The following is a 26369-nucleotide window of genomic DNA, read 5'->3' as shown; positions in this document are numbered from 1 at the left end:
GTTTTGTCGATTTCACAGACGTCAACTTCACACACATAAAATCCCCCCCACCAGTTTGAACAAGGGGACAGGGGAAAAGGGTTTCCACTGCAATCTTCGCCAGGAGAGTTGTTGAGACGAGGCTGTCCTGAGGAATATCAGATGTGAAAGGTGAGCTTCACATTGGCAGCTATTTGTCTTTATTCAAAGTGAAGCGGGTGGCCCCTGAAGGATCTCTTCCTGATCAAGTCACTCCTAACCCCCATGGCGTGAGCTGGGTTAGAGGCAGTAACCGCCCCCCCCCCCCCCCCCCCGGAGACCCACGCGTGCTCCCGACAACGAGCACCACTGAATAACCAGACAGGGTTACAAGAATGTTACAGTTTTTAAACAAAACGTGATCAAAAAGTTACATAAAAGTATCCGGACAAGGTGCAGCTCAGCACTCTTCCGGGTTCCAGTGAATCAAGCCTTACACTACATACAGTTTTGTGTTGAAGAAGTTATTAACCGCGTAGTTGCAAATACGTTTGACAATGTCAATGATTTTGATGTTAATGCCATGATATCGCACATCATCTGTGAGATTTCACCCCCCGATTTCACACCCCCCCCCTCCCCCCTCCCAGTGGTCTGCTGCAGTTTGACATTCACTTTCGTTTTCAGCTAATCCGCTGCGGAAAGAAACCCTTATTCCGGCCTTCTGGTCGGGATCGTGAATCTGGAAATCTCTGCCCGGTGGAGGCTCAAGTCGTTGAGTATGTTCGTGACTGAGATCAATAGATTTCTAGATATTTTTTTTGAAAATGTTTTATTGAGGCATTTATAATTTTAACAATTTCAAACATCAGGTTTCAACAAGAACAAAACAATATAACCAACATCACCCCCCCCCCCCCCCCCAGTAGCAAACCCCAGCAAACATGTCTTGCACAAAAAGACCTCCTTCCCCAGCCCCCTTCCCACTGGTTTTCCTGACCTTATTCAACCCACCCCCCCCCCCCCCCCACCCCATGCCTCTTTCCTGCAAGCTTAATTTTTCTCGAAGAAGGTGATGAAGGGCTGCCACCTCCGGGCAAATCCCTGCAGCGGTCCCCTCAAGGTGAATTTAATTTTCTCGAGTCTGAGAAACCCCGCCATGTCGCTAACCCATACCCCCGACTTCAGGGGTTCCTAGTCCCTCCACCCTAGTACGATACGTCTCCGGGCCACCAGAGAGGCAAAGGCCAAGATATCGGAGTCTCTTATCCCCCCTGGGCTCCCGCGTCCTCCGACACGCCGAAGATCGCAACCTCTGGGCTCGGCACCACCCTCACTTGTAAGACCTCGGACATGACGTCAGCAAACCTGTGCCAAAAAACCCTCAGCCTCGGACACACGCAAAAACATATGGACATGGTTCACAGGACCCCCCCCCCCCCGCATAGCGCCCACACCTATCGTCCACCTCCTCAAAGAACCTGCACATCCAGGCCACTGTCATATGTGCCCTATGGACCACCTCGAATTGTATCAGGCTGAGCCTGGCACACGACGAGGGTGCATTGACTCATCTCAGGGCCTCCTCCCATAATCCGACCCACCCAGCTCTTCTTCCCACATTCTCTTCACCTTCCCTATCGGGGCTCCCTCCCACTCCATCAGTTCCTTATAGATCTCTGAAACCTTCCTCTCCCATACTGCTACTCACGACACCACCTCATCCCGTAGCCCCTGGGGCGGCAGGTGCGGGAAGGTCGAACCTGCCTCTGTACAAAGTCCCTCACTTGCAGACACCGGAACCCGTTCCCACCGGGCAGCTCAATCGCCTCCTCCGACTGCTCCAAGCACGGGAAGCCCTCATCATAAAGCGATCTCCAAATCTCTCGATTCCCACACGCTGCCACCTCCGGAACCCCCCCCCCCATTCCGTCCCCCTCCCTGGAGTGAACCGGTGGTTACCACATATCGGTGCCTCTACCGACTCCCCTTCCAGCCCCATGTGCTGCCACCACTGTCCCCACACCCTCAGGGCTGCCACTACTACCGGGCTTGTGGAGTGCCTGGCTGGCGAGAACGGCAGAGGTGACATTAACAGTGCCCCCAAACTTGTGTCTTTACATGAGGCCTCCTCCACCTGCTCCCAAACCGACCCCTCTCCCACTACCCACTTCCTGACCATTGCTATATTTGTTGCCCAATAATAAGTTATAAAATTTGGAAGAGCCAGCGCACCCCCACCCTCTCTTCGCCCCCCCCCCTCCCCTCCCTGTCCCCCCCGCCCTCCAGCAGCACCTTCTTCATCCGCAGGGATTTACCCGCCCAAACAAATCCCAAGTTCACCGCATTCACCTTTTTAAAGAACGTCTTGGGGATAAACATTGGAAGGCTCTGAAAGATGAACAGGAACCTCGGGAGGACCATCATTTTAACTGTGTTCTCGCCCCGCCAATGACAGCGGGTGGCACATCCCACCTCCGAAAGTCCCCCCTCATCTGTTCTATCATCCGACCCAAATTCAGCTTTTGCATCGGCTCCCATTCCCGTGCCACCTGGATACTTAAATACTGAAAGCTCACCCCACCACCTTGAACGGCATCTCACCAAATCTCTTCTCCTGCCTCCTCGCCTGAATCGCCCACATTCAATTTGTACCCCAAATTCCTCTAATATCCCATAATCCTTCCAATACCCCCCACCGGGTCTGAAATGTATAGAAGTAAATCATCCGTGTAAAGCGAGACCCTGTGCTCCACCCCCCCCCCCCCCGTACTATCTCCCGCTAGACCCCTGACGTTCTTAGTACCATTGCCAACGGCTCTATAGCGAGGGCAAACAGCAGTGGGGAAAGTGGGCACCGCTACCTCGTCCCTGGGTGCTGCCTAAAATAGTCTGAACTCACCCGATTCGTCCGCCCACTCGCCACCGGTGCCTGATACAACAACCGGACCCGGTCCACAAATCCCTGCCCCAAACCAAACCACCCCAGGACGCCCCATAGGTATTCCCACTCCACCTGATTGAAGGCCTTCTCTGTGTCCATGGCAACCACCACATCTACCTCTTGCCCCTCTGGAGGCATCATGATCACATTAAGTAATCTCCTGATGTTGGCCGCCAGATGCCTCTCCTTCATGGACCTCTTCTGGTCCTCCCCTATACCCCGGCACACAATCTTTGATCCTCGAGGCCAAGATCTCAGCCCACAGTTTGGCATCTACATTGACAAAGAAAATTGGTCTCTATGACCCACATTGTTCCAGGTCTTTATCCCACTTTAAAATGAGGGAGTTCGACGCCTATGAAAACGTCGGGGGGAGTACTCCCAGCTCCTTTACAGCATTGAAAGCCCTTACCAGCAGCGGTCCCAATATCCCCGGGGTACTCCACGAGGTACCAATCCGAACCCGGGGCCTTGCCTGATTGCATCGCCTCCAGCCCCTCCACTACTTCTACCAGCCCAAATGGGGCCCCAGGCCCTCCTCCAACTCTTCATCCACCTTTGGGAACTCAAACCTCCCTAGAAACTACCTCATTTCCTCCACCCCGGCTGAGGATTCCGGCTCATACCTGGCTTGTGGAGTACCTGGCTGGCTTTCTATAAAAGTCCCTAAACACTCCATTCACCCCGCTGGGTCCAAGACTGTATTCCCACCTATGTCCTTTACTTTCCCAATCTCCCTTGCTGCCTCCTGCTTCCTCAACTAGTGCGCTCGCCTCATAAATTTGAATTTGTTCCAGTTGGGGGCATAAATGTTCACGAATACCACCGGCATCCCCTTTCAGTTTCCCACTCACCATAACATACCTCCCCCAGAGTCCGCCACTAAACTTCCCACGTCAAGTGCCACCCACTCACTTATTGATCAAAATCGCCACCCCCTTAATTTTAAAGTCCAATCCTGAATGAAATACTTGCCCAATCCATCCTTTCCTCAGTCTCGTCTGGTCCCCCACCTTCAGGTGAGTCTCCTGTAGCGTGGCCACATCCGCCTTCAATCTTTTTAAATGTGCGAACACACGGGCCTTCTTGACCGGCCCATTCAACCCTTGTACGTTCCACGTGATCAGCCTGGTCAGGAGACACCCTATGCCCCCCACCTCCCCGCCCCCTGCCAATCAACCGTAGCTTCTCTTGGGCCAGCCTCCAGCCCGCATCCATAGGCTCCCCCTGTCATCGATCCTCCTCCTATTACCTTTTGGAAAACCTTCCCCTGTCAGCAGTACAAGATTTCTATATAGTAAAAGCATCAAGGGATATGAGGATCATGCAGGAAAATGGGTTGAAATGGAGTTGAAGTGGGACAGTGATAGAAACTTAGAAAATAGGAGCAGAAGGAGGCCATTCGGCCCTTTGAGCCTGCTCCACTGATCATCCAACTCAATAGCCTAATCCCGCTTTTCCCTGTGTCCTTTGATCCCCTTCGCTCTCAGTGCTATATCTAACTGCTTCTTGAAAATATGCAACGTTTTGGCCTCAGCGACTTCCTGTGGTAACAAATTCCACAGGCCGGCCACTCTCTGGGTAAAGACATTTCTCATCTCGGTCCTAAATGGTCTACTGGGTATCCTCAGACTGTGACCCCTGGTTCTGGACACCCCCACCATCGAGAACATCCTTTCTGCATCCACCCTGTTCAGTCCTGTTAGAATTTATAGGTCTTTTTAATGAAATCCACCATCATTCTTCTGAACTCCAGTGAATACAATGCTAACTAATTCAATCTCTCCTCATACATCAGTCCCACCACACCAGACACCAGTCTGGTAAACCTTCGCTGCTCCTCCGCTAGAGCAAGAACATCCTTCCTCAGATAAGGAGACCAAAACTGCACACAATATTCCAGGTGTGGCCTCACCAAGGCCCTGTATAACTGCAACAAGACATCCTTGCTCCTGTTATCGAATCCTTTCACAATGAAGGCCAACATACAATTTACCTTCTTCACCACCTGCTGTACCTGCATGCTTACCTTCCGTGACTGGTGTACGAGGACACCCAGGTCTCATTGCACATTCCCCTCTCCTAATTTAGGGCCATTCAGATAATAGTCTGCCTTCTCGTTTTTGCTACTAAAGTGGATAACCTCACATTTCACCAAATTATACTGCATTTGCCATTCATTTGCCCACTCATTCAACTTGTCCAAATCACATTGTAGGATCTTTGCATCCTCCTCAAAGCTCACTGTCATGTGAGGGTCCCTTTAAGAAAAGTGTGTTTATCAAATAGCTGCAGTGATGTCATCATGTGGGTGGAGCTGTGTTTCTGGCTTTTTACTTTCGGTTTGAGTTGGAAGCTGCTTTTTGGCTCTGAGTTTTAGTTTCATTTTCAGTTGGGGAGCTGCATCAAAACCAAGGAGGTGGTCTCTCTCTCTCTCTCTCTGCCTACTAAAGAATGTCTCCAGATCACTTGATGATTTCAAAGTAATACCTGTTTCTGTAAGGAATGCAAACCTACTGGGCGGGATTCTCCGAAATGGAGGCAGAGTGTTCGCGCCGTCGTGAATGCCGTCGAGGTTCACGACGGTGCTAAACGGCCCCTATCCCGACCGATTCAGGGCCCGATAATGGGCTAGGAGCGGCGCCGCGTCTTTTACGCGCGCCAGGCCTTGGCGCCGCGTAAAGGCGGCGCCGCATACATGACGTGGCCAGCGCCGCATAACTGCCGTCACCCGCGCATGCGTGGTTGCCGTCCTCTCCGTGTCCGCCCCGCAAGAAGATGTCAGACGGATCTTGCGGGGCTGCGTACGAATGGTGGTCTTCCTTCAGAGAGGATGGCCCGACGATCGGTGGGCACCGATCGCGGGCCACACCCCATTTCAGCCCCCCCCGGTGCAGGATCCCCCCCCCCCACCCGCAGGCCGCCCACCCAGCGTTCCCGCGCTGTTCCCGCCGGCAGCGACCAGGTGTGGACGGCGCCGGGGGGAACCCGCTGTTTTGGGCTGGTTGCTCGGCCCATCCGGGCCTGAGAATAGCAGGGGTGCCGGAGAATCGCTATTTTGAGTGTCTCGGGCGATTCTCCGGCCTGCGCCGCGCGGAACTCGGAACTCGACGGGGCCGTTCTCGCCGCTTGGGAGAATCGCGGGAGGGCGTCGGACCGGCATCGCGGGAAAATTTGGCGACCCAGGCGATTCTCCCAACCGGTGCGGGAGTGGAGAATCGCGCCCATTGTCTTTGTTAAAAAGGGTTTTTGACTTATGGATGTTGTTAGGAAAGTTACTAATGGTTACCTATAGAGTATTGTATCTTTGGGGATTATCAGTGTTGGTAGTTGATAAGATGTTTACTGTTCGTTCATAAAATATTATCTGGATTCATAGAATAAGCATTGTTTTTGTTTAAACATTGGATTGGATTGGATTGGATTTGTTTATTGTCACGTGTACCGAGGTACAGTGAAAAGTATTTTTCTGCGAGCAGCTCAACAGATCATTAAGTACATGAGAAGAAAAGGGAATAAAAGAAAATACATAATAGGGCAACACAAGGTATACAATGTAACTACATCAGCATCGGCATTGGATGAACCATACAGGGTGTAGTGTTAATGAAATCAGTCCATAAGAGGGTCATTTAGGAGTCTGGTGACAGTGGGGAAGAAGCTGTTTTTGAGTCTGTTTGTGCGTGTTCTCAGACTTCTGTATCTCCTGCCCGATGGAAGAAGTTGGAAGAGTGAGTAAGCCGGGTGGGAGGGATCTTTGATTATGCTGCCTGCTTTCCCCAGGCAGCGGAAGGTATAGATGGAGTCAATGGATGGGAGGCAGGTTTGTGTGATGGACTGGGCGGAGTTCACAACTCTCTGAAGTTTCTTGCAGTCTGGGGCCGAGCAGTTGCCATACCAGGCTGTGATGCAGCCTGATAGGATGCTTTCTATGGTGCATCTGTAAAAGTTGGTAAGAGTCAATGTGGACACGCCAAATTTCCTTAGTTTCCTGAGGAAGTATAGGCGCTGTTGTGCTTTCTTGGTGGTAGCGTCGACGTGGGTGGACCAGGACAGATTTTTGGAGATGTGCACCCCTAGGAATTTGAAACTGCTAACCATCTCCACCTCAGCCCCGTTGATGCTGACAGGGGTGTGTACAGTACATTGCTTCCTGAAGTCAATAACCAGCTCTTTAGTTTTGCTGGCATTGAGGGAGAGATTGTTGTCGCTACACCACTCCACTAGGTTCTCTATCTCCCTCCTGTATTCTGACTCATCGTTATTCGAGATCCGGCCCACTATGGCCGTAACGTCAGCAAACTTGTAGATGGAGTTGGAACCAAGTTTTGCCACGCAGTCGTGTGTGTACAGGGAGTAGAGTAGGGGGCTAAGTACGCAGCCTTGCGGGGCGCCGGTGTTGAGGACTATTGTGGAGGAGGTGTTGTTGTTCATTCTTACTGATTGTGGTCTGTTGGTCAGAAAATCGAGGATCCAGTTGCAGAGTGGGGAGCCAAGTCCTAGGTTTTGGAGCTTTGATATGAGCGTGGCTGGGATTATGGTGTTGAAGGCGGAGCTGTAGTCAATAAATAGGAGTCTAATGTAGGAGTCCTTGTTTTCGAGATGCTCTAGGGATGAGTGTAGGGCCAGGGAAATGGTGTCTGATGTGGACCGGTTGCAGTGGTATGCGAATTGCAGTGGATCAAGGCGTTCTGGGAGTATGGAGGTGATGCGCTTCATGATCAACCTCTCGAAGCACTTAATTACGACTGAAGTCAGGGCCACTGGTCGGTAGTCATTGAGGCACGTTGCCTGGTTCTTCTTTGGTACCGATATGATGGTGGTCTTCTTGAAGCAGGTGGGGACCTCGGAGTGGAGTAGGGACAGGTTAAAGATATCCATGAATACCTCTGCCAGCTGGTCCACGCAGGCTCTGAGTGCACGACCAGGGATCCCATCTGGGCCCGTCGCCTTCCGAGGGTTCACTTTCAGGAAGGCCAATCTGACTTCGGAAGCTGTGATGGTGGGTATGGGTGAATTATGGGCTGCTGGGGCACTCGCCAGCGGATTGTTGGTTACCTGGTCGAACCGAGCATAGAATGCATTGAGTTCATCGGGGAGGGGTGCGCTGCTGCCAGAGATACTGTTCGGCTTTGCTTTGTAGCCCGTTGTGTTGTTTAGTCCTTGCCACAACCGCCGAGAGTCTGTCTGTGACTCTAGCTTGGTTTGATATTAATTTAGATCTCTGTTGCACCACAACTGTAAAGTGGGCCTTTGTGCTCCCCATAACCAAAATCTATTAAAAATTGTGGGTCAGGTGAACTCTCTGATTGATGTTGACCCAGAACACTCGCCCTCCCACCCAACTTGGTGTCATCAGCAAATTTGGAGATATTACATTTTATTTCTTCATCTAATATATTGTGAATAGCTGGGGTCCGAGCACCGATCCCTGTACCCCACTATTCACTGCCAGCCAATTTGAAAAAGGCCCAATAATTCCTACTCTTTGTTCCTTGTCCACCAACTAGTTTTCTATCCATCTCAATACACTACTCCTAATTCCATGCGCTTTAATTTTACACACTAATCTCTTATGCGGGACTTTGTCAAAAGCCTTCTGAAGGTTTAAATATACCACAGCCAATGGCTCCTCCCCCTCGTCAACTTTACTCGTTACATCCTCGAAGAATTCCAATAGATTTGTCAAGCATGATTTCCCTTTTGTAAATCCATGCTGACTGTGTGCGATTCTGCCACTTTTTCTGAGTGCTCTGCTATAAAACTTTGATAATGGATTCTAGAATTTTCTCCACTACTGGTGTCAGGCCAGTCTATAATTCCCTGTTTTCTCTCTACCTCCCTTTTTAAGTAGTGGAGTTACATTAGCCACCCTCCAATCTGCAGAAACTGTTCCAGAGTCTGTAGAATCCTGGAAGGTGACCAGCAATGCATCCACTATTTCTAGAGCCACTTCTTTAAGTATTCTGGGATGCAGATTATCAGGCCCAGGGTGACACGGTGGCGTAATGGTTAGCACTGCTGCCTCACCGCACTGTGTGGTGTTTGCACATTCTCCCCGTGTCTGCCCGTGGGTCGCACCCCCACAACCTAAAGACGTGCAGGGTAGGTGGATTGGCCATTCTAAATTGCCCCTTAATTGCGGGAAAATAATTATCAATTATCAGTTTCTGGGGATTTATCAGCCTTCAATCCCATCATTTTTCCCAACACTATTTCTTTACTAATATTGCTCTCCTTTAGTTCCTCTCTCTCACTAAACCCTGCGTTCCCCAACATTTCTGGTATCTGAATTGCGTCCTCATTTATGAGACAGAACCAAAGTATGTGTTTAGTTGCTCAGCCATTTTGTTATCCCCATTATACTCATCCCTAGAGCATCTCGAAAACAAGGACTCCTACATTAGACTCCTATTTATTGACTACAGATCCGCCTTCAACACCATAACCACCATTCCCCTGGTTCTGACTGTAAGGGACCTATACTTGTCTTCACCAATCTTTTTCTCTGCACATACCTATAGAAAATTTTACAGTCCGTTTTTAAGTTCCCTGCAAGCTTACTCTCGTACTCTATTTTCTCCTTCTTAATTAGTCCCTTGGTCCTTCTTTGCTGAATTCTCAACAGTGCCCAATCCTCAGACCTGTTGTTTTTCTTGGCCAATTTGTATGCATCTTTCTTGGATCGAATACTGTTTCTAATTTCCCTTGTATGGATTGGCCATCTTTCCCATTTTACTTCTGTGCCAGACAGGAATAAACAATTGTTGCAGTCCCCCTATAGGCTCCTTGAATGTTTGTCATTGCCTATCCACTGTCGTCCCTTTATGTAATGTTTCCCAATCTATCATAGCCAACTTGCGCCTCATACCATCCTAGTTTCCTTTCTTAAGATTCAGGACTCTCGTCTCAGAATCAACTATTTCACTCCCCACTACATCACTCTTCACTATCATATTATGGCCGCTCATCCCCAAGAGTGTCACACAATTGGATTGCCAATGATTCCATTCTCATTACACAGTACCCAGTCGTGGATGGCCTGCTCTCTAGTTGGTTCCTCAACGTATTGGTCTGGAAAACCATCCCATATATGCTCCAGGAATTACTCCTCTACGGTATTGATGGGCAACCTCGGCTACTAAGTGGGCCGCATGAGTGACCCTCCTTCATCCCAGTGGGCTGCAAGATTGAAATTGGGCTTGTTGACTAACCAAGACCCGATGAATGAGATTAATTACATTTAATAGACACACACACACACACACACACACACACAGGGAAGGGGAGGAGCAAGTTACTCAGTTGGATGACTAGCCATCACCATAATGAATAGCGGAGCAGGCTTGAAGGCCGAATGGTTTTCTGCTATTTTCTATGTTTCTATAATGAGTTTTAGAAAATGCTTAATTATTCGTGTATTAATAGACTGGCATCAACTTCAAATGGGAAAAACTAAATAAATATTTACACTTAGGACAGAGAGAGAGAGAGCATAGTTCTTACAGTCAATGGTGTGTGCAATCAGCATGGCGGCCCCTCGGTACTTGAACTGATAGCACTGCGTCCCCTCGGTACCGGCTCTCTGACAGCACAGCACCCACTCGGTACCGGCTCTCCGACAGCGTGGTGCCCCCTCAGCACCGGCTCTCTGACAGCATGGCGTCCCCTCAGTACCGGCCCTCTGACAGCACAGCACCCCCTCGGTACCGGCTCTCCGACAGCGCGGTGCCCCCTCAGTACCGGCCCTCTGGCAGCGTAGTGCCCACACTGGATGTGGTATCAGCTGAGATTTCTGTGCTCATGTTCTGGAATGCGACTTGAAATTGGAGCCTTGTGACACCGAGACACGATTGTTACACACCAAGCTACAAATTCCCCACTTCCCATACAAAACATCTGCATCACTTCATCCAAAGATATTGCAACATTTGGTAGTTATGTTAATTTGCTACAATTTAAGCGGCATTTACCTCTGTAACAGATCACACAACAATTGTAACCTTTTCATTTGGTTCTTGGTAGATCCACCTTAAATCAATATTGTGTTTTGAATTTGTTTGGTATTGAACAACAGTACAAATGAAGCCTGAAATATTTCTTACAGCTTCTAATGAAAATCATGCGGTGCTCATGGTTTTGGTGACTAGCTGTCCTGGTGATCCTGTGAAAGATGAAGAGGAGATATTTTATTCTTATTCTTCTCCTGCGAGTAGCTTCAATTCCTGGTAAGAAGCAACATACTGATATATTTATATAAATTCTTCGAGAAAATTAGCTAGAAATAGAAAAATGAAGGCCGATAAGAGTTTCTATCGATATTTGAAAAATAAATGAGTTAACAAAGTGTCTTATGGAAAGTGAATCTGGGGATGAACACTGATTAATAAGGAAATGGCAGATAATTAAACAGATATTTTGCATTGGTATTCACTATAGAGGATATAAGTAACATCCCAGAAAAAGCTGTAAATCAAGAAATGCAAGGGAGGAACTCCAGAAAATTACAATGTCGGGGAATTGGTAATAAGTAATTGTTGCAACTGTGGGCTGACAGTCTCCGGGTGCCGATGGACTTCCTCCTAAGGTCTTAAAAGAAGTCGCTGGTGAGCTAGTTGATGTGATGGTTTTAACTTTTCAAAATTCCCTAGATTCGGGGGAAGGTTTCATTAGATTGGAAAATAATGAATGTAACTCCTATTATTCAAACAGGGAGAGACAGAAAGTAGGAAACTACAGGTCAGTCAGCTTAACATTTGTCATAGAGAATATGTTAGAAGCTGTTATTCAAGACGTTATAGCAAGGCACTTAGAAAAATTCAAAGAAATCGAGCAAAGTCAACATAGGGCTGATTCTCGCCGGCGGGATAATCCGTTTTGCCAGCAGCTCGGAGGTTTCCCGACGGTGTGGGGCTATCCACAATGGGAAACCCCATTGACCAGCCGGCGTAACGGAGCATCCTGCCGGCGGGGTGAAGCAGCAATGTGGCGCGTGGCGGGGCGGAGAACCCCGCCCATGGTTTTTTGAAAGGGATATAATGCTTAACCAATTAATTGGACTTCTTTGAAGAAGTAACATGTGCTGTGGTTAAAGGAGAACTGGTAGATGTACTGTACTTTCCCACAGGAGGTTGATTAGCAAAATTAAAGCGCATGGAACAGGAAGTAATATGCTGACATGGACTAAAAATTGGCAGAGTAGGAATAAATGGATCATTCTTGGGTTGCAAGCTGTGACTAGAGGGGCTCCAGCTGTTCACAACATATAAATGATTTTGATGTGGGGACCAAATGTATTCTTTCCAAATTTGCAGATGACACAAAGCCAGGTAGGAATGAGGAAGATACAAAGTGGCTTCAAGAGGGCTTGGACAGACTTAGTAGGTGGGCAAGAACATGGCGGATGGAATAGAAGATGGAAAAATGTGAGCTCCACCACTTTGGTTGGAGGAACAGATGTGCAGAGCGTTTCTTAAGTGGTACCATAGGAACAGGAGTAGGCCATTTGGCCCCTCGAGCATGCTCTGCCATTTAATGAGATCCTGGCTGATCTGTGGCCTAACTATATACCTGTCTTTGGCCCATAATCCCTTAATACCTTTGCTTAACAAAAAATATATTTATCTCAGATTTGAAATTATCTCCTGATCGAGCATCAATTTACGTTTGTGGAAGACAATTCAAAATCTCAACCACACATTATGAGCAGAAGTGTTTCCTGAAGTGTTTCCTGACATCTTTTCCGAATGGTCTGGCCCTAATTTCTAGACTTTGCCCCCTAGTTCCAGAATCTCCAACCAGAGAAAACAGTTTATCTTTATCTACGCTGTCTTTTCCTATTAATATCTTGAAGACATGATCAGATAACCCCTTAACCGTCTAAATTCTAGAGAAAACAGGTCTAATTTAGACACGTAGAATTCCTACAGTGCAGAAAGAGGCCATTCGGCCCATTGAGTCTACACTGACCCTCTGAAATAGCACCCTACTTAGGCAGACTTCCCCCACCCTATCCCTGTAATCCTGTAACCCCACCTAACCTGCACATCCTTGGACACTAAGGGACAACTTGGCAAGGCCAATCCACCTAAACTGCACATCTTTGAACTGTGGGAGGAAACAGGAGCACCCAGAGGAAACCCATGCAGACACGGGGAGAAAGTGCAAACTCCACACAGACAGTCACCAAAGGCTTTACTTGAACCTGGGTCCCTGGGCACTGTGAGGCAGCAGTGCTAACCACTGTGCCACCCCGTACAACCTCTCCTAATAACTTAACCGCTGAAGTTAAACCAATGTTGCACTCTCTCCAAGGTCAAAATATCCTTCCTGAGCTGTGGTGCCCAGATCTGCTCACAGGACTCCAAGTGGGGTCTAACCAGGCTTTTGTAAAGCTGAAGCGTAACTTCTGTGTCCTCATACTCCAGTTCGCTACATAAAAAGACCAGAATTTCCATCAGCCTTTTTGTTTATGTTCTGCACTTGTTCATGGCTATTTAAAGATCTATGCACCTGAAACCTTTAGAGTACCCATTTTTTTTTCCAATTAAGGGGAAATTTAGCATGGCCAATCCACCTAGCCTGCACATCCTTGGGTTGTGGGGGTGAGACCCTCGCAGGCATGGGAAGAATGTGCAAACTCCACATGGGATGGTGACCTGGGACCCGCATTGAACCTGGGTCCTCAGCGCTGTGAGGCAGCAGTGCTAACCACTGCAGCACCGTGCTGCCCCTTATGCACCTGGACCCTCAGGTCTCTTTGGACATCCACTGAATTTAACTTCATACCCTCTAGAAAGTACCCCGACCTATCCTTTTGGTCCAAAATGGATTAGAAAGTATAGATGTATAAAAAGTGTTCATGCCCATAAGTCACTGAAGGCTAACATGAAGATGCAGCAAGCTATTAGAAGAATAATGGCATGTTAGCCTTTATTGCAAGAAGATTTGAGTGCAGGAGTAATGAGGTGTTGCTTCAATTGTATAGAAGCTTAGTCAGTCTGCTGGTGTACTGTGTACAGTTTTGGTCCCCTTACCCCAATAAGGCTATTATTGCCAAAGAGGGGGTGCAACGATGGTTCACCAGACTTGTACCCGGGGTGGCAGGACTGTCTTATCAAAAGAGATTGGGGATTCTGGGTCTGTATTCTCTGTCAAAGAATGAGAGGTGATCTAATTGAAACCTACAAAATGCTTAAAGGAATAGACAGGGTAGATGCAGGTAAGATGTTACCCCTGGTTGGGGAGTCTAGAATCAGGGGACACAATTTGAAAATAAGGGGGAATGCCAGTCACCGAGATGAGGAGAAATAGTTTTGCTCGGAGGGTTATGAGTTTTTATTCATTTTTTTTGCGCGATGTGGCCTCACTGGTTAGGCCAGCATTTATTGTCCATCCTTAATTGCCCTTGAGAAGGGGATGGTGAGCTGCCTTTTTGACTGCTGTAGGTACATCCACAGTGCTGTTAGAGAGGCAGTACCAGGATTTTGACCCAGCGACAGTGAAGGAACGACCAATGTATTTCCAAGTCAGGATGGTGAGTGGCCTGGACGGGAACTTGCAGCAAGTGCTTTTCCCATGCACCTGCTGCCTTTGTCGTTCTAATTCTCTATCCCAGAGGGCTGTGGAAGCAGTGTGTTCAAAGAAGAGATTGAGATCTCTCTAAATGACTCAAGGGTTATGCGGATAATGTGGGGGGAAAAGGCATTGAAGTGGGTGATCAGCAATGATCACATTGAATGCCTGAGCAGGCTCAATGGTTTGAATGGCCTATTCTTGTTCCTATGGTAATACTTTGCCACATCAAAGGTTATTGCAGAAAGGTCAGAAGTGGGGATGTTTGCTGATTATTTCACAATGTTCAGCGCCATTCTGGACTCTGATACCAAAGCAGTCTATGTCTAAATGCAGCAAGACCTGGACAATATCCAGGCTTTGGCTGACAAGTAGTAACATTCATGTCAAACAAGTGCCAGGCAATAACCGTATCCAACAAGAGAGAATCTAATCATCACCCCATGATATTCATTGGCATTACCATCACAAAATCCCCCACTATCAACATCCTGTGTGTTACCATTGACCAGAACCTGAACTGGACTAGCCATATTAATACTGTGGCTGCAAGAGCAGGTCAAAGGCCAGGAATCCTACTGAGTCACCTGCTGACTCCCTAAAGCCTGTCCACCATCTACAAGGCACAAGTCAGGTGTGATGGAATACCCTCCATTTGCATGGATGAATGCAGCGACAAAGCAGTCCGCTTGATTACTACCCCTTCCACAAACATTCAATCCCTCCACCACAGATACACAGTGGCAGCCTACAGGAGGGTGTCATGGTGGCGCAGTGGTTAGCACTGCTGCTTCACGGCGCTGAGGTCCCAGGTTCGATCCCGGCCCCAGGTCACTGTCCGTGTAGAATTTGCACATTCTCCCCGTGTCTGCATGGGTCTCACCCCCACAAACCCAAAGATGTGCAGGGTAGGTGGATTGGCCATGCTAAATTGCCCCTTAATTGGAAAAAAATAATTGGGTACTTTAAATTTAAAAAAAAAAGATGAACTGCAGGAACTCAACAAGGCTTCTTTGATATCAGCTTCCAAACTGACCACTACTACCACCCAGAAGGACAAGGGCAGCAGATACATGGGAAGACCGCCACCTGGAATTTTCTCTCCAAACCACTCACCATCCTTAATTGGAAATAGATCACCGTTACTTCACTGTGTCTGGGCCAAAATCCTGGAACTCCATCCCTATCAGCACTGTGGGTGGACCTACACCTGCTGGACTGCAGCTGTTCAAGAGGACAGGTCACCACCAACTTCTCGAGGGCAATTAGAGATGGGTAATAAATGCTGGCCTAGCCAGTGACAGCCACATCTCGTGAATGAACAATAAAATATAGACAAAACAGAAGCTGATGGAATCTGGGTAACATATTGGCATAAGACCAGAAGACATAGGAGCGGAAGTAAGGCCATTCGGCCCATCGAGTCCACTCCACCATTCAATCATGGCTGATTTCAACTCCATTTACCCACTCTCTCTCCATAGCCCTTAATTCCTCGAGAAATCAAGAATTCATCAACTTCTGTCTTAAAGACACTCAACGTCCCGGCCTCCACCGCCCTCTGTGGCAATGAATTCCACAGACCCACCACTCTCTGGCTGAAGAAATTTCTCCTCATCTCTGTTCTAAAGTGACTCCCTTTTATTCTAAGGCTGTGCCCCCGGGTCCTAGTCTCCCCTGCTAATGGAAACAACTTCCCTACGTCCACACTATCTAAGCCATTCATTATCTTGTAAGTTTCTATTAGATCTCCCCTCAACCTCCTAAACTCCAATGAATATAATCCCAGGATCCTCAGACATAGATAGAAGATTGGCTAGCTAACAAGAAACATCGTAGGCATTTAGCAGTTTGGATCAGAAATTGGCTAGCTGGAAGAAGACAAAGGGTGGTGGTTGATGGGAAATGTTCAGACTGGAGTCCAGTTACTCGTGGTGTACCACAAGGATCTGTTTTGGGGCCACAGCTGTTTGTCATTTTTATAAATGACCTGGAGGAGGGCGTAGAAGGATGGGTGAGTAAATTTGCAGATGACACTAAAGTCGGTGGAGTTGTGGACAGTGCGGAAGGATGTTACAAGTTACAGAGGGAGTTACATAAGCTGCAGTGCTGGGCTGAGAGGTGGCAAATGGAGTTTAATGCAGAAAAGTGTGAGGTGATTCATTTTGGAAGGAATAACAGGAAGACTGAGTACTGGGCTAATGGTAAGATTCTTAGCAGTGTGGATGAACAGGGAGATCTCGGTGTCCATGTACATAGATCCCTGAAAGTTGCCACCCAGGTTGAGAGAGTTGTTAAGAAGGCGTACGGTCTGTTAGCTTTTATTGGTAGAGGGATTGAGTTTAGGAGCCATGAGGTCATGTTGCAGCTATACAACACTCTGGTGCGGCCGCATTTGGAGTATTGCGTGCAATTCTGGTCGCCGCATTATAGGAAGGATGAGGAAGCATTGGAAAGGGTGCAGAGGAGATTTACCAGAATGTTGCCTGGTATGGAGGGAAGATCTTATGAGGAAAGGCTGAGGGACTTGAGGCTGTTTTCGTTAGAGGGAAGAAGGTTAAGAGGTGACTTAATTGAGGCATACAAGATGATCAGAGGATTGGATAGGGTGGACAGTGAGAGCCTTTTTCCTCGGATGGTGCTGTCTAGCACGAGGGGACATAGCTTTAAATTGAGGGGAGATAGATATAGGACAGATGTCAGAGGTAGGTTCTTTACTCAGAGAGTAGTAAGGATGTGGAATGCCCTGCCTACAACAGTAGTGGACTCGCCAACACTAAGGACATTCAAATGGTCATTGGATAGACATATGGATGATAAGGAAATAGTGTAGATGGGCTTTAGAGTGGTTTCACAGGTCGGCGCAACATCGAGGACCGAAGGGCCTGTACTGCGCTGTAATGTTCTATGTTCTATAATGGGTCATTTTTTGGTTGACTAGATGTAGTAAATATTGTGCCACAGGGATCAGTGCTGGGGCCTCAACTTTTTACAATTTATATGAATGATTTAGGTGAAGAGACCAAAGGTACGGATGCTAAATTTGTTGATGACAGAAAGATAGGTGGAAAGTAAATTGAGAAGAGGACATAAGGCAACAAAGGGATATGCCAAATGGAGTAAAATGGGGGGAAATGTGAAATTGTCCATTTTGGCCGGGAAGAATAAAAAAGAATCATAATATCTGAATAGTGAGAGATTGCAGAGCTCTGAGATGCCGCGAGATCTGGGTGCCTTAGTGCATGAATCACAAAAGGTTAGTCCAAAGATGTGCGGGTTGGGTGGATTGACCATGCTAAATTGCCCCTTAGTGTCCAAAGGTTAGGTGGGGTTACAGGGATAGAATGGGGGAGTGGGCCGAAGTAGGGTATCTTCGGCGGGTCGGTGCAGACTCAATGGGCCCACTGGCCTCATTCTGCACTGCAGGAATTCTATGGGTCTAAATTAGATGTCTTTTCTCCAGAATTTCGAAGTTTAAGGGGTGATCTGATCGAAATCTTCAAGACAATAACAGGAAAAGGCAGCATAGATAGAGGTAAACTGTTTCCTCTGGTTGGAGATTCTAGAACTAGGGGGCATAGTCTAGAAATTAGGGCCAGACCATTTGGAAAAGATGTTAGGAAACACTTCTGTTTATAATGTGTGGTAGAGGGTTTGAATTGTCTTCCACAAACGTAAATTGATGCGAGATCAGGAGATAATTTCAAATCTGAGATAAATATATTTTTGTTAAGCAAAGGTATTAAGGGATTATGGGCCAAAGACAGGTATAAGGTGAGGCCACAGATCAATCAAGATCTCATTAAATGGCAAAGCATGCTAGAGGGGCTGAATGGCCTACCCCTGTTCCTGTCGGAATTCTATGATTCTAGTCTGCATGTACAGTAAGTAATTAGGAAAGCTAATAAAATGTTATTGTTTGTTGAAAGGGGAATTGAGCTTATATGTAGGAAGGTTATGCTAAGTTTGTACAGGGCATTGGTGAGATCACATCTGATGTATTGTGTACAATATTGGTCTCCTTATTTAAGGAAGGATTTAATTGCATTGGAAGCAGTTCCGAGAAGGTTTACTTGACCAATACCACAAATAGGTGGGTTGTCTTGTGAGGAAAACGTTAGCGAGGTTAGGTTTGTATCCATTGGAATTTAGAAGAGTAAGTGGTGACTTGACTGGAACATAGAAGACCCGGAGTGGTCTTGACAGGGTAGATATGGAGAGGATGTTTCCTCTTGTCGGAGAATCTAGAATGCACAAGATGGAGATTAGGAGAAATTATTTCTCTCATAAGAACATAAGAACTAGGAACAGGAGTAGGCCATCTGGCCCCTCGAGCCTGCTCCGCCATTTAATGAGATCATGGCTGATCTTTGTGGACTCAGCTCCACTCTCCGGCCCGTACACCATATTCCCGAATCCCTTTATTCTTTAGAAAGGCATCTATCTTTTTCTTAAAAACGTTTAAAGAAGGCGCCTCAACTGCTTCACTGGGCAAGGAATTCCAGAGATTCACAACCCTTTGGGTGAAGAAGTTCCTCCTACACTCCGTCCTAAATCTACCTCCCCTTATTTTGAGACTATGCCCCCTAGTTCTGCTTTCCCCGACCAGTGGAAACAACCTGCCCACATCTATCCTATCTATTCCCTTCATAATTTTATATGTCTCAATAAGATCCCCCCCGCATCCTTCTAAACTCCAATGAGTACAGTCCCAGTCTACTCAACCTCTCGTCATAATCTAATCCCCTCAACTCTGGGATCAACCTAGTGAATCTCCTCTGCACTCCCTCCAGTGCCAATATGTCCTTTCTCTGGTAAGGAGACCAAAACTGAACTCAGAGGGTTGTGAGTCTCTGGAACGCACTTTCTCGAAGGTAGAAGCAGAGTCTTTGAATATATTTTTTAAAATGTATTTTATTACAAACATGTATCAAAACAGGTTACAGCAAACCTGTATCCCGGGAATCATGCTTCCCTACAATCGACTATACAGTCAAATCTGTACAGATTTGTCCCCTTTTTCACCCCCCCCCCCTTCCCGCAATGTACACCCTCAAACACGGCCACAAACATCCTCCACCTTTCCTCAAACCCCCCCTGAAGAGGCCCTTAACTCATATTTATCTTCTCTAATCGCGGGAGGTTGTACAGGTCACCCAATCAAGCCGCTACACCCGGTGGCGATGCCGACCTCCACTCCAGCAAAATTCGCCACTGTGCAATCAGAGAGGCGAAGGCCAAGACATCGGCCTTCCTCCTCTCCATGAGCTCCGGCTTCTCTGAAGCCCCAAATATCGCCACCAAAGGGTCCGGGTCCACCTCCTCCTCCACTATCCTGGCTAAGACTGCGAACACTTCAGCCCAGAATCTTCCCAATTTTCCGCAACCCCAAAACATGTGCGTGTGATTCGCTGGCCCCGCCCACACCTCTCACACTCATCTGCTACCCCCTGAAAGAACCCACTCATTCTCGCCTGAGTCATATGCACCCTGTGCATCACCTTAAACTGTATCAGGCTCATCCTTGCACATGAGGAGGTCCCGTTTACCCTACGCAATGCCTCACTCCATGCTCCCCAATTGATCTCCCCTCCCAACTCCGCTTCCCATTTCTCTTTGATCTTCACCACCCGCTCGCCTCCCTGCTCCCCCAGCCACTTGTATATATCCCCAATTCTTCCCTCCCCTTCCACATCTGGAAGCAGCAGTCGCTCCAGCAGGGTGTATTCCGGCAACCTAGGGAACCCCCTCCAGACCTTTCGCGCAAAGCCCATGTGGTGGTATGTATTAGGGGTAGTACGGTACCTGTGAAGCCGAGAGGCTATTGGCTGACGGACACTGGGTCCTGGTTGGATCTGCCGCCTGCTGGCTCCACCCTGCAAGGCGGAGTATAAGAGCCCGGGTTCTCCCAGCAGCCGCATTCTGTAACTGAGCTGCTGGGGAACAAGTCTTGCTTAATAAAGCCTCGATTGACTTCATCACTTCTCGACTTGTGAGTAATTGTTGCGCTACAGCCCCTAACCTGCAGATACCTTAACTCGCTTCCCCTCGTCAGCTCTACCCTCTCCCTTAGCTTCCTCCAAATAAAGATCCCTCACCTTGATCAGCCCCGCTTCCCTACACCTCCTGTATACACTATCCACCCCCCCCCCCCCCAACCCGGTTGAAACTCATGATTCTCGCCCAGCGGCGTTAGCACTGACATCCCTTCCACCCTAAAGCTGATTCCATATCTTCATTGTGGACTGCACCATCGGGCTCCTTGAATACCTACCCGGAGCCATTGGCAACACTGCTATCACCATAGCCCACAAACTAGCCCCCTTACAAGATTCCTCCTCCATCCTAACCTATTCTACCCCTTCTCCTTCCCACCACCGCCGCACCTTGTCCACATCGCCGCCCAATAATAATGAAGCAAGTTCGACAACGCCAAACCCCCATTGCTGCCTCTGTAGCAGGGTCGTCTTTGGTTACTTTTAAGACAGAGCTGGACAGATTCTTGATATGTAAGTCGGTGAAAGATTATTGATGGTTGCATTAATGTGAGGCTGCGGTTTCAACCAGATCCACCATGATCTAATTAAATAGTGTAGCAGACTCCAGGTGCTGAGTGGCAGACCCCTGCTCCTAATTCATATGTTATACAGCATATGAGAAGCCCATTTGCCCACCCTGCCTGTGAAAGCTCTTGACAAAACTATCCATTCAATCCTACTCCCCTGTTCTTGATCTGTGACCCTGTAATTTCTTCCTTTGCAAATTGCCTTTTTCCATGTTATTATTGAATCTGTTCCTTTCATGGAAGGCACAAGAACACAACCCTCTTTTTTTTTTGTCTCGCGCGCCACCTCTGATTCTTTTGCCATCGCGGGAGAGCAGGGCAGGTGTTGCCTCTTTTCGGAAAGGCCCACTGAATCTTGTGTCAATCAGGCACTTGACAGGACAGACCAGTGACAGGCCTGCCCCAGGATCAAGGACCCCAGGGACAGAAATCCAGCCCACCGAATACTTCCGGCCAATCAGAGGTCGAAAGCTCTTCAGTGCTCCTCATGGCCAAAAGGGAGGCAGTAGCTGCTCCCAAACCGACCCCTCCCCACTACCCCCTTCCTGACATCGAAAAGTTGGCCTCCCACTAATAATTAATAAAACTCGGGAGGGCCAAGCCCCCATCCCCACGGCCCCCTTCCAGGAGTGCCTTCCTCACCCTCGGGGTTTTCCAACCCTACACAAAACCTGAGATCGCGGCATTCATTTTCCTAAAAAATGGCCTTCGGGACAAAAATCTGGAGACATTTTTTTTAAAAAGCAGCCTCGGGAGAACTGTCATCTTCATCATCTGCACCCTCCCCGCCAGGGTCAGCGGGAGCATGTCCCACCTGCAGAAATCCCTTTTCATCTGATTGACCGCTTTACCCAGATTTAACTTGTGGAGCTGTCCCCAATCCTTAGCCCCCTGGATCCCCGGATATCTAAAGCTCCTCCCCACCACCTTAAAAGATAACTCCCTCAGTCTCCTTTCCTGTCCCCATGCCTGAATCGCAAACACCTCGCTCTTTCCCATGCTTAACTTGTAGCCCGAAAACCGCCCAAATTCTTCCAGTGTCTCCATAATTCCAGCCACCCCCCAATGGGTCCGTGATATAAAGCAGTAAATCGTCCGCGTAGACCGAGACCCTGTGCTCCAACCCCTCTCACTATCCCCCGCCAAACATTTGATGACCTAAGGACCACTTATTGTAGAGGCGGCAGGGGACAGCACGGTGGCGAGATCCCAGGTTCGATCCTGCCTCTGGGTCAATGTCCGTGTGGAGTTTGCACACTCTCCCCGTGTCTGCGCGAGCCTCGCCCCCACAACCCAAAGATGTGCAGCATAGTTGGGTTGGCCGCGTTAAATTGTTCCTTAATTGGAAAAAATGAATTGGGCACTCTAACTTTAGGGGAACAAAAATATTGAAGGGGCGGCACGTTGACGCAGAGGTTAGCACTGGTGCCTGTGGCACCGAGGACCCCGGGTTCGATCAAGGCCCCGGGCCACTGTTTCCTGCGGGGCCCGCACACCCTCCCAGCGTCCACGTGGGCCCCACCCCCCCACAACCCAAAAGATGTGGTTAGGTGTATTGGCCACGCCAAACTGCCCCCTCTGTGGTTAGGTTTATTGACCTGGTTCACGCTGTTCTCATGAACAACAAGGTCCGTCTCTTTAGTGAATACTGAAAATATTCATTTAGGGCCTCCCCTACCTCCTCAGACTCTAGGCACATGTTCCCTCCACTATCCCTGATCAGCCCTACTCTCACTGATCATCCTCTTATTTCTCACATAAGTGTCGAACGTCTTGGGGTTTACCCTAATCCTTCCCGCCAGGGCTTTTTCATGCCCCCCTTCTAGCTCTTCTAAGTCCATTTTTGAGTTCCTTCCTGGCTACCTTGTAACCCTCTAGAGCCATGCCAGATTCTTGCTTCCTCAAACTTACGTAAGCTTCCTTTTTCCTCTTGACTAGAAGCTCCACTTCTCTTGTCATCCAAGGCTCCTTCACCTTACCATTCCTTCCTCGTCTCAGTGGGAGAAATCTATCCAGCACTCGCAGCAAGTGCACCTTAAACAACCCCCACATTACTGTTGTGTATTTCCCCAAGAACAACTGTTCCCAATTTATGCTCCTCAGCTCCTGTCTAATAGCAGTATAATTTCCCCTCCCCCAATTTAATATCTTCCCCTACTGCCTATTCCTATCCCTCTCCATGACTATGGTAAAGGTCAAGGAGTTGTGGTCACTGTCACCGAAATGCTCTCCCACCGAGACATCTGAGTCCTGGCCTGGTTCGTTGCCAAGCACCAAATCCAAATTGGTCTCCCCGCTAGTCGGACGATCTACATATTGAGTCGGGAATCCTTCCTGTACACACTTGACAAAATCTGCTCCATCCAAACTAAGGAGGTTTAAATCAATATTAGGGAAGTTGAAGTCATGACAACAACTTTGTTACTTCTGCACCTTTCCAAGATCTGCCGCCCAATCTGTTCCTCCATCCCTCTGCTGCTATTGGGGGGGTCTATAGAAAACTCCCAACAAAGTGACTGCTCCTTTCTTGTTTCTGACTTCCACCCATACTGATTCAATATTCAAACCCTCCTCGACTACCTCCTTTTCTGCAGTTGTGACGCAATCCCTAATTGACAGTGCCACTCCCCCTCCTCTTTTACCTCCCTCCCTATTGTTCTTAAAACAGCTAAACCACGGAACATCTAACAACCATTCCAGTCCCTGTGAAATCCATGTCTCCGTAATGGCCACAACATCGTGGTTCCAAGTACTGATCCATGCTCTAAGTTCATCTCCCTTATTCCTGACACTCCTTGCATAGAAACAGACACACTTTAACCCATCCCACTGAGAGCAACTTTGCCCTTCCTCACAGACTTGCTGCATACTATTTCTGCCTGTTCAACAGCTATCCTATCTTCTGATCTGGTTCGCATGCCCCTGCCAAACTAGTTTAAACTCTCCCGAAGAGCTTTAGCAAACCTCCCGTCCAGGATATTGGTGCCCTGTCAGTTTTGGTGCAACCCATCCTTCATGTACATGTCCCACCTTCCCCAATGTAACCCAATGTTACATATCTGACGCCTTCCCTTTCACACCAGTTCTGTAGCCATGTGTTCAGCTGCACTAGCTCTCTGTTCCTTGCCTCATTTGCAAGTGGCACCGGTAGCAATCCTGAGATCACTACTTTGCTCGTCCTGCTCTTTAGCTTCCAACCTAACTCTCTAAAATCACTTTTTAGATCCTCATCCTTTTTCTTAGCTATGTTGTTGGTGCCTATGTGCACCACGACTTCTGGTTGCTCCCCCTCCCCCTTACGAATCCTGTAGACTTGATCCGAGACATGCCTGACCCTGGCACCCGGGAGGCCACATGCCTTCTGGGAGGCTTGTTCGTGACCACAGAATCTCCTATCTGTTCCCCTAATCATTGTCTCCTATCACTATCGCTTTTCTATTCTCCCCCCTTCCCTTCTGAGAGGGAGCTCTGGTACAGTTGACACTGGTCTACCTTTGCGACGGGAGAGTTATATCAATGCAAGTTGATTTGTCTGTTTATGTTTTTTTCCTGTCGCTGACCAATTCTAGGAAAATTCATTGTTACCACTCCAAACGGGCCAATAATTGCGACCGTTGGTGACAATGCCATCCTGGACTGTCAGTTGATACCAGCGGAGGTGCCTGTGGAAATGGAAGTGAGATGGTTTCGATCAGAATGGTCCAAAATGGTACATCGCAATCGACAAGGCAAGGATATTCCCGAGTCGCAAATGGAGGAATACGCTGGTCGAACAGAACTGTTTAAAGGACTCTTTCACAAAGGGAATGTCTCCCTCTTGCTGAAGAAAGTCACTGTGAAGGACGAAGGAGAGTACACCTGTTTCGTGATCTCGAAGGCTCAGGATGCAGAGGGAACAGTGAACCTGAACGTTGCAAGTGAGTTGGGTGGTTAGGTATGCGGGCCTTGTCACTGTTCTGATTGGATTTGATTTATTATCTGTGCGGAGTTTGCACATTCTCTCCGTGTCTGTGACCAAAGATGTGCAGGGTAGGTGGATTGGACATGCAAAATTGCCCCTTAATTGGAAAAAAAATAATTGGGTACTCTAAATTTTTTTTTTAAAGTACTCAGGCTTGAAATTTCATGCTTCTGTCTGTGTCAGAACAGAGTCTGGTGGGAGGAGGGGGAATGTGAGGGTGTCAGGAATACAGAACTGCGGTAGGAACCCAATTCTGGGTTTCCCCCACCCATTTGTGCTTTGAGTCTTTTTGTGTGTGGCCGTGGCATAAGGGTGCGGGTAAATGAGCCCTCATTCTGCACTCATGGCCCTTGCCTATGTCACTGTTGAGTAATTCAAAATACACTTGATGCCTTTCCCCCTCCTTCTCCCTGTCAGCCTGCAAATTGACCGTCTTCAGATAACCATCACATTCCCGCCTGAATGCCTCAATCGAACCTGCCTCCACCACATTCTCAGGCAGTGCATTCCAGACCTCAACCATCTCACCACGTGAGAAAGGTTGTTTTTTTTCTCTGTTTTGCTTTCTCATGCGTTTCCTCTCGTTCTCCCCCTTCTGTAAATGGAAATGGTTTCTCCCTGTCTACTTTGCCCAGATTCCTCATGATTTTGAATACTCCAAGCAAATTTCCTCTCCACCTTCTTCAAGGAAAACAGTCCACACGTTTCCAATCTATCTTCATAACTGAAGTTCCTCATCCACGGGAACTATTCTCACAAACCTTTTCTGCACTCTCTCCAATGCCATCGCACCTTTTAAAAAGTGTGATACCCAGACGTGGACGCAATACTGCAGCTGAAGCTAAACCAGCAGTGTTAAACAAGTTCAAGATAACCTCCTTGCCCTTGGACACAATGTCCTTTCGAATAAAGCCTCATATTCTAGTATTTTCAAATATTCATTTATGGGATGTGGGTGTTGCTGGTTCGGCCAGCATTTATTGCCCGTCCCTAGTTGCCCTTCAGAAGCTGGTGGTGAGCTGTCTTCTTGAACCGCTGCAGTCCCTGAGGTGTAGGTACATCCACTGTGCTGCGAGGGAGGGAAGTCCTGGATTTTGATCCAATGAAGGAACGGCCAATATATTTCCAAGTCTGGGTGGTGAGTGACTTGGAGGTGAACCTCCAGGTGGTGGGGTTCCCAGGTATGTGCTGCTCTTGTCCATCTAGATGATAATTGTTGTGGGTTTGGAAAGTGTTGTCCAAGGAACCTTGGTGAGTTCCTGCAGTGAATCTTACAGATGGTACACACGGCTGCCACTGTTTTTTGGTGGTGGAGGGATTGAATGTTTATGGAAGGGGGAACAATCAGGCGGGCTGTGTGGAGAGTA

General features: G+C 48.1%; 1 protein-coding gene across 1 annotated transcript in view; it reads left to right on the top strand.

The window, feature by feature from the left end:
* The window catches only part of LOC140390274 (butyrophilin subfamily 1 member A1-like), a 61307-nt gene continuing 34938 nt past the window's right edge, over positions 1-26369 (top strand). Inside the window, exons 1-3 of the mRNA XM_072475298.1 lie at positions 1-150; positions 11010-11130; positions 24611-24958. Coding sequence (XP_072331399.1) covers positions 11076-11130; positions 24611-24958 — 403 coding nt within the window. The 5' untranslated portion in view covers positions 1-150; positions 11010-11075. The remainder of the gene's footprint in view (positions 151-11009; positions 11131-24610; positions 24959-26369) is intronic.

This window comes from Scyliorhinus torazame, chromosome 14 (genome assembly GCF_047496885.1).
Source record: "Scyliorhinus torazame isolate Kashiwa2021f chromosome 14, sScyTor2.1, whole genome shotgun sequence".
Taxonomy (NCBI): domain Eukaryota; kingdom Metazoa; phylum Chordata; class Chondrichthyes; order Carcharhiniformes; family Scyliorhinidae; genus Scyliorhinus; species Scyliorhinus torazame.
The sequence above is the reverse complement of the archived record's forward strand: the minus strand, read 5'-3'. Positions and strand labels throughout refer to the sequence as shown.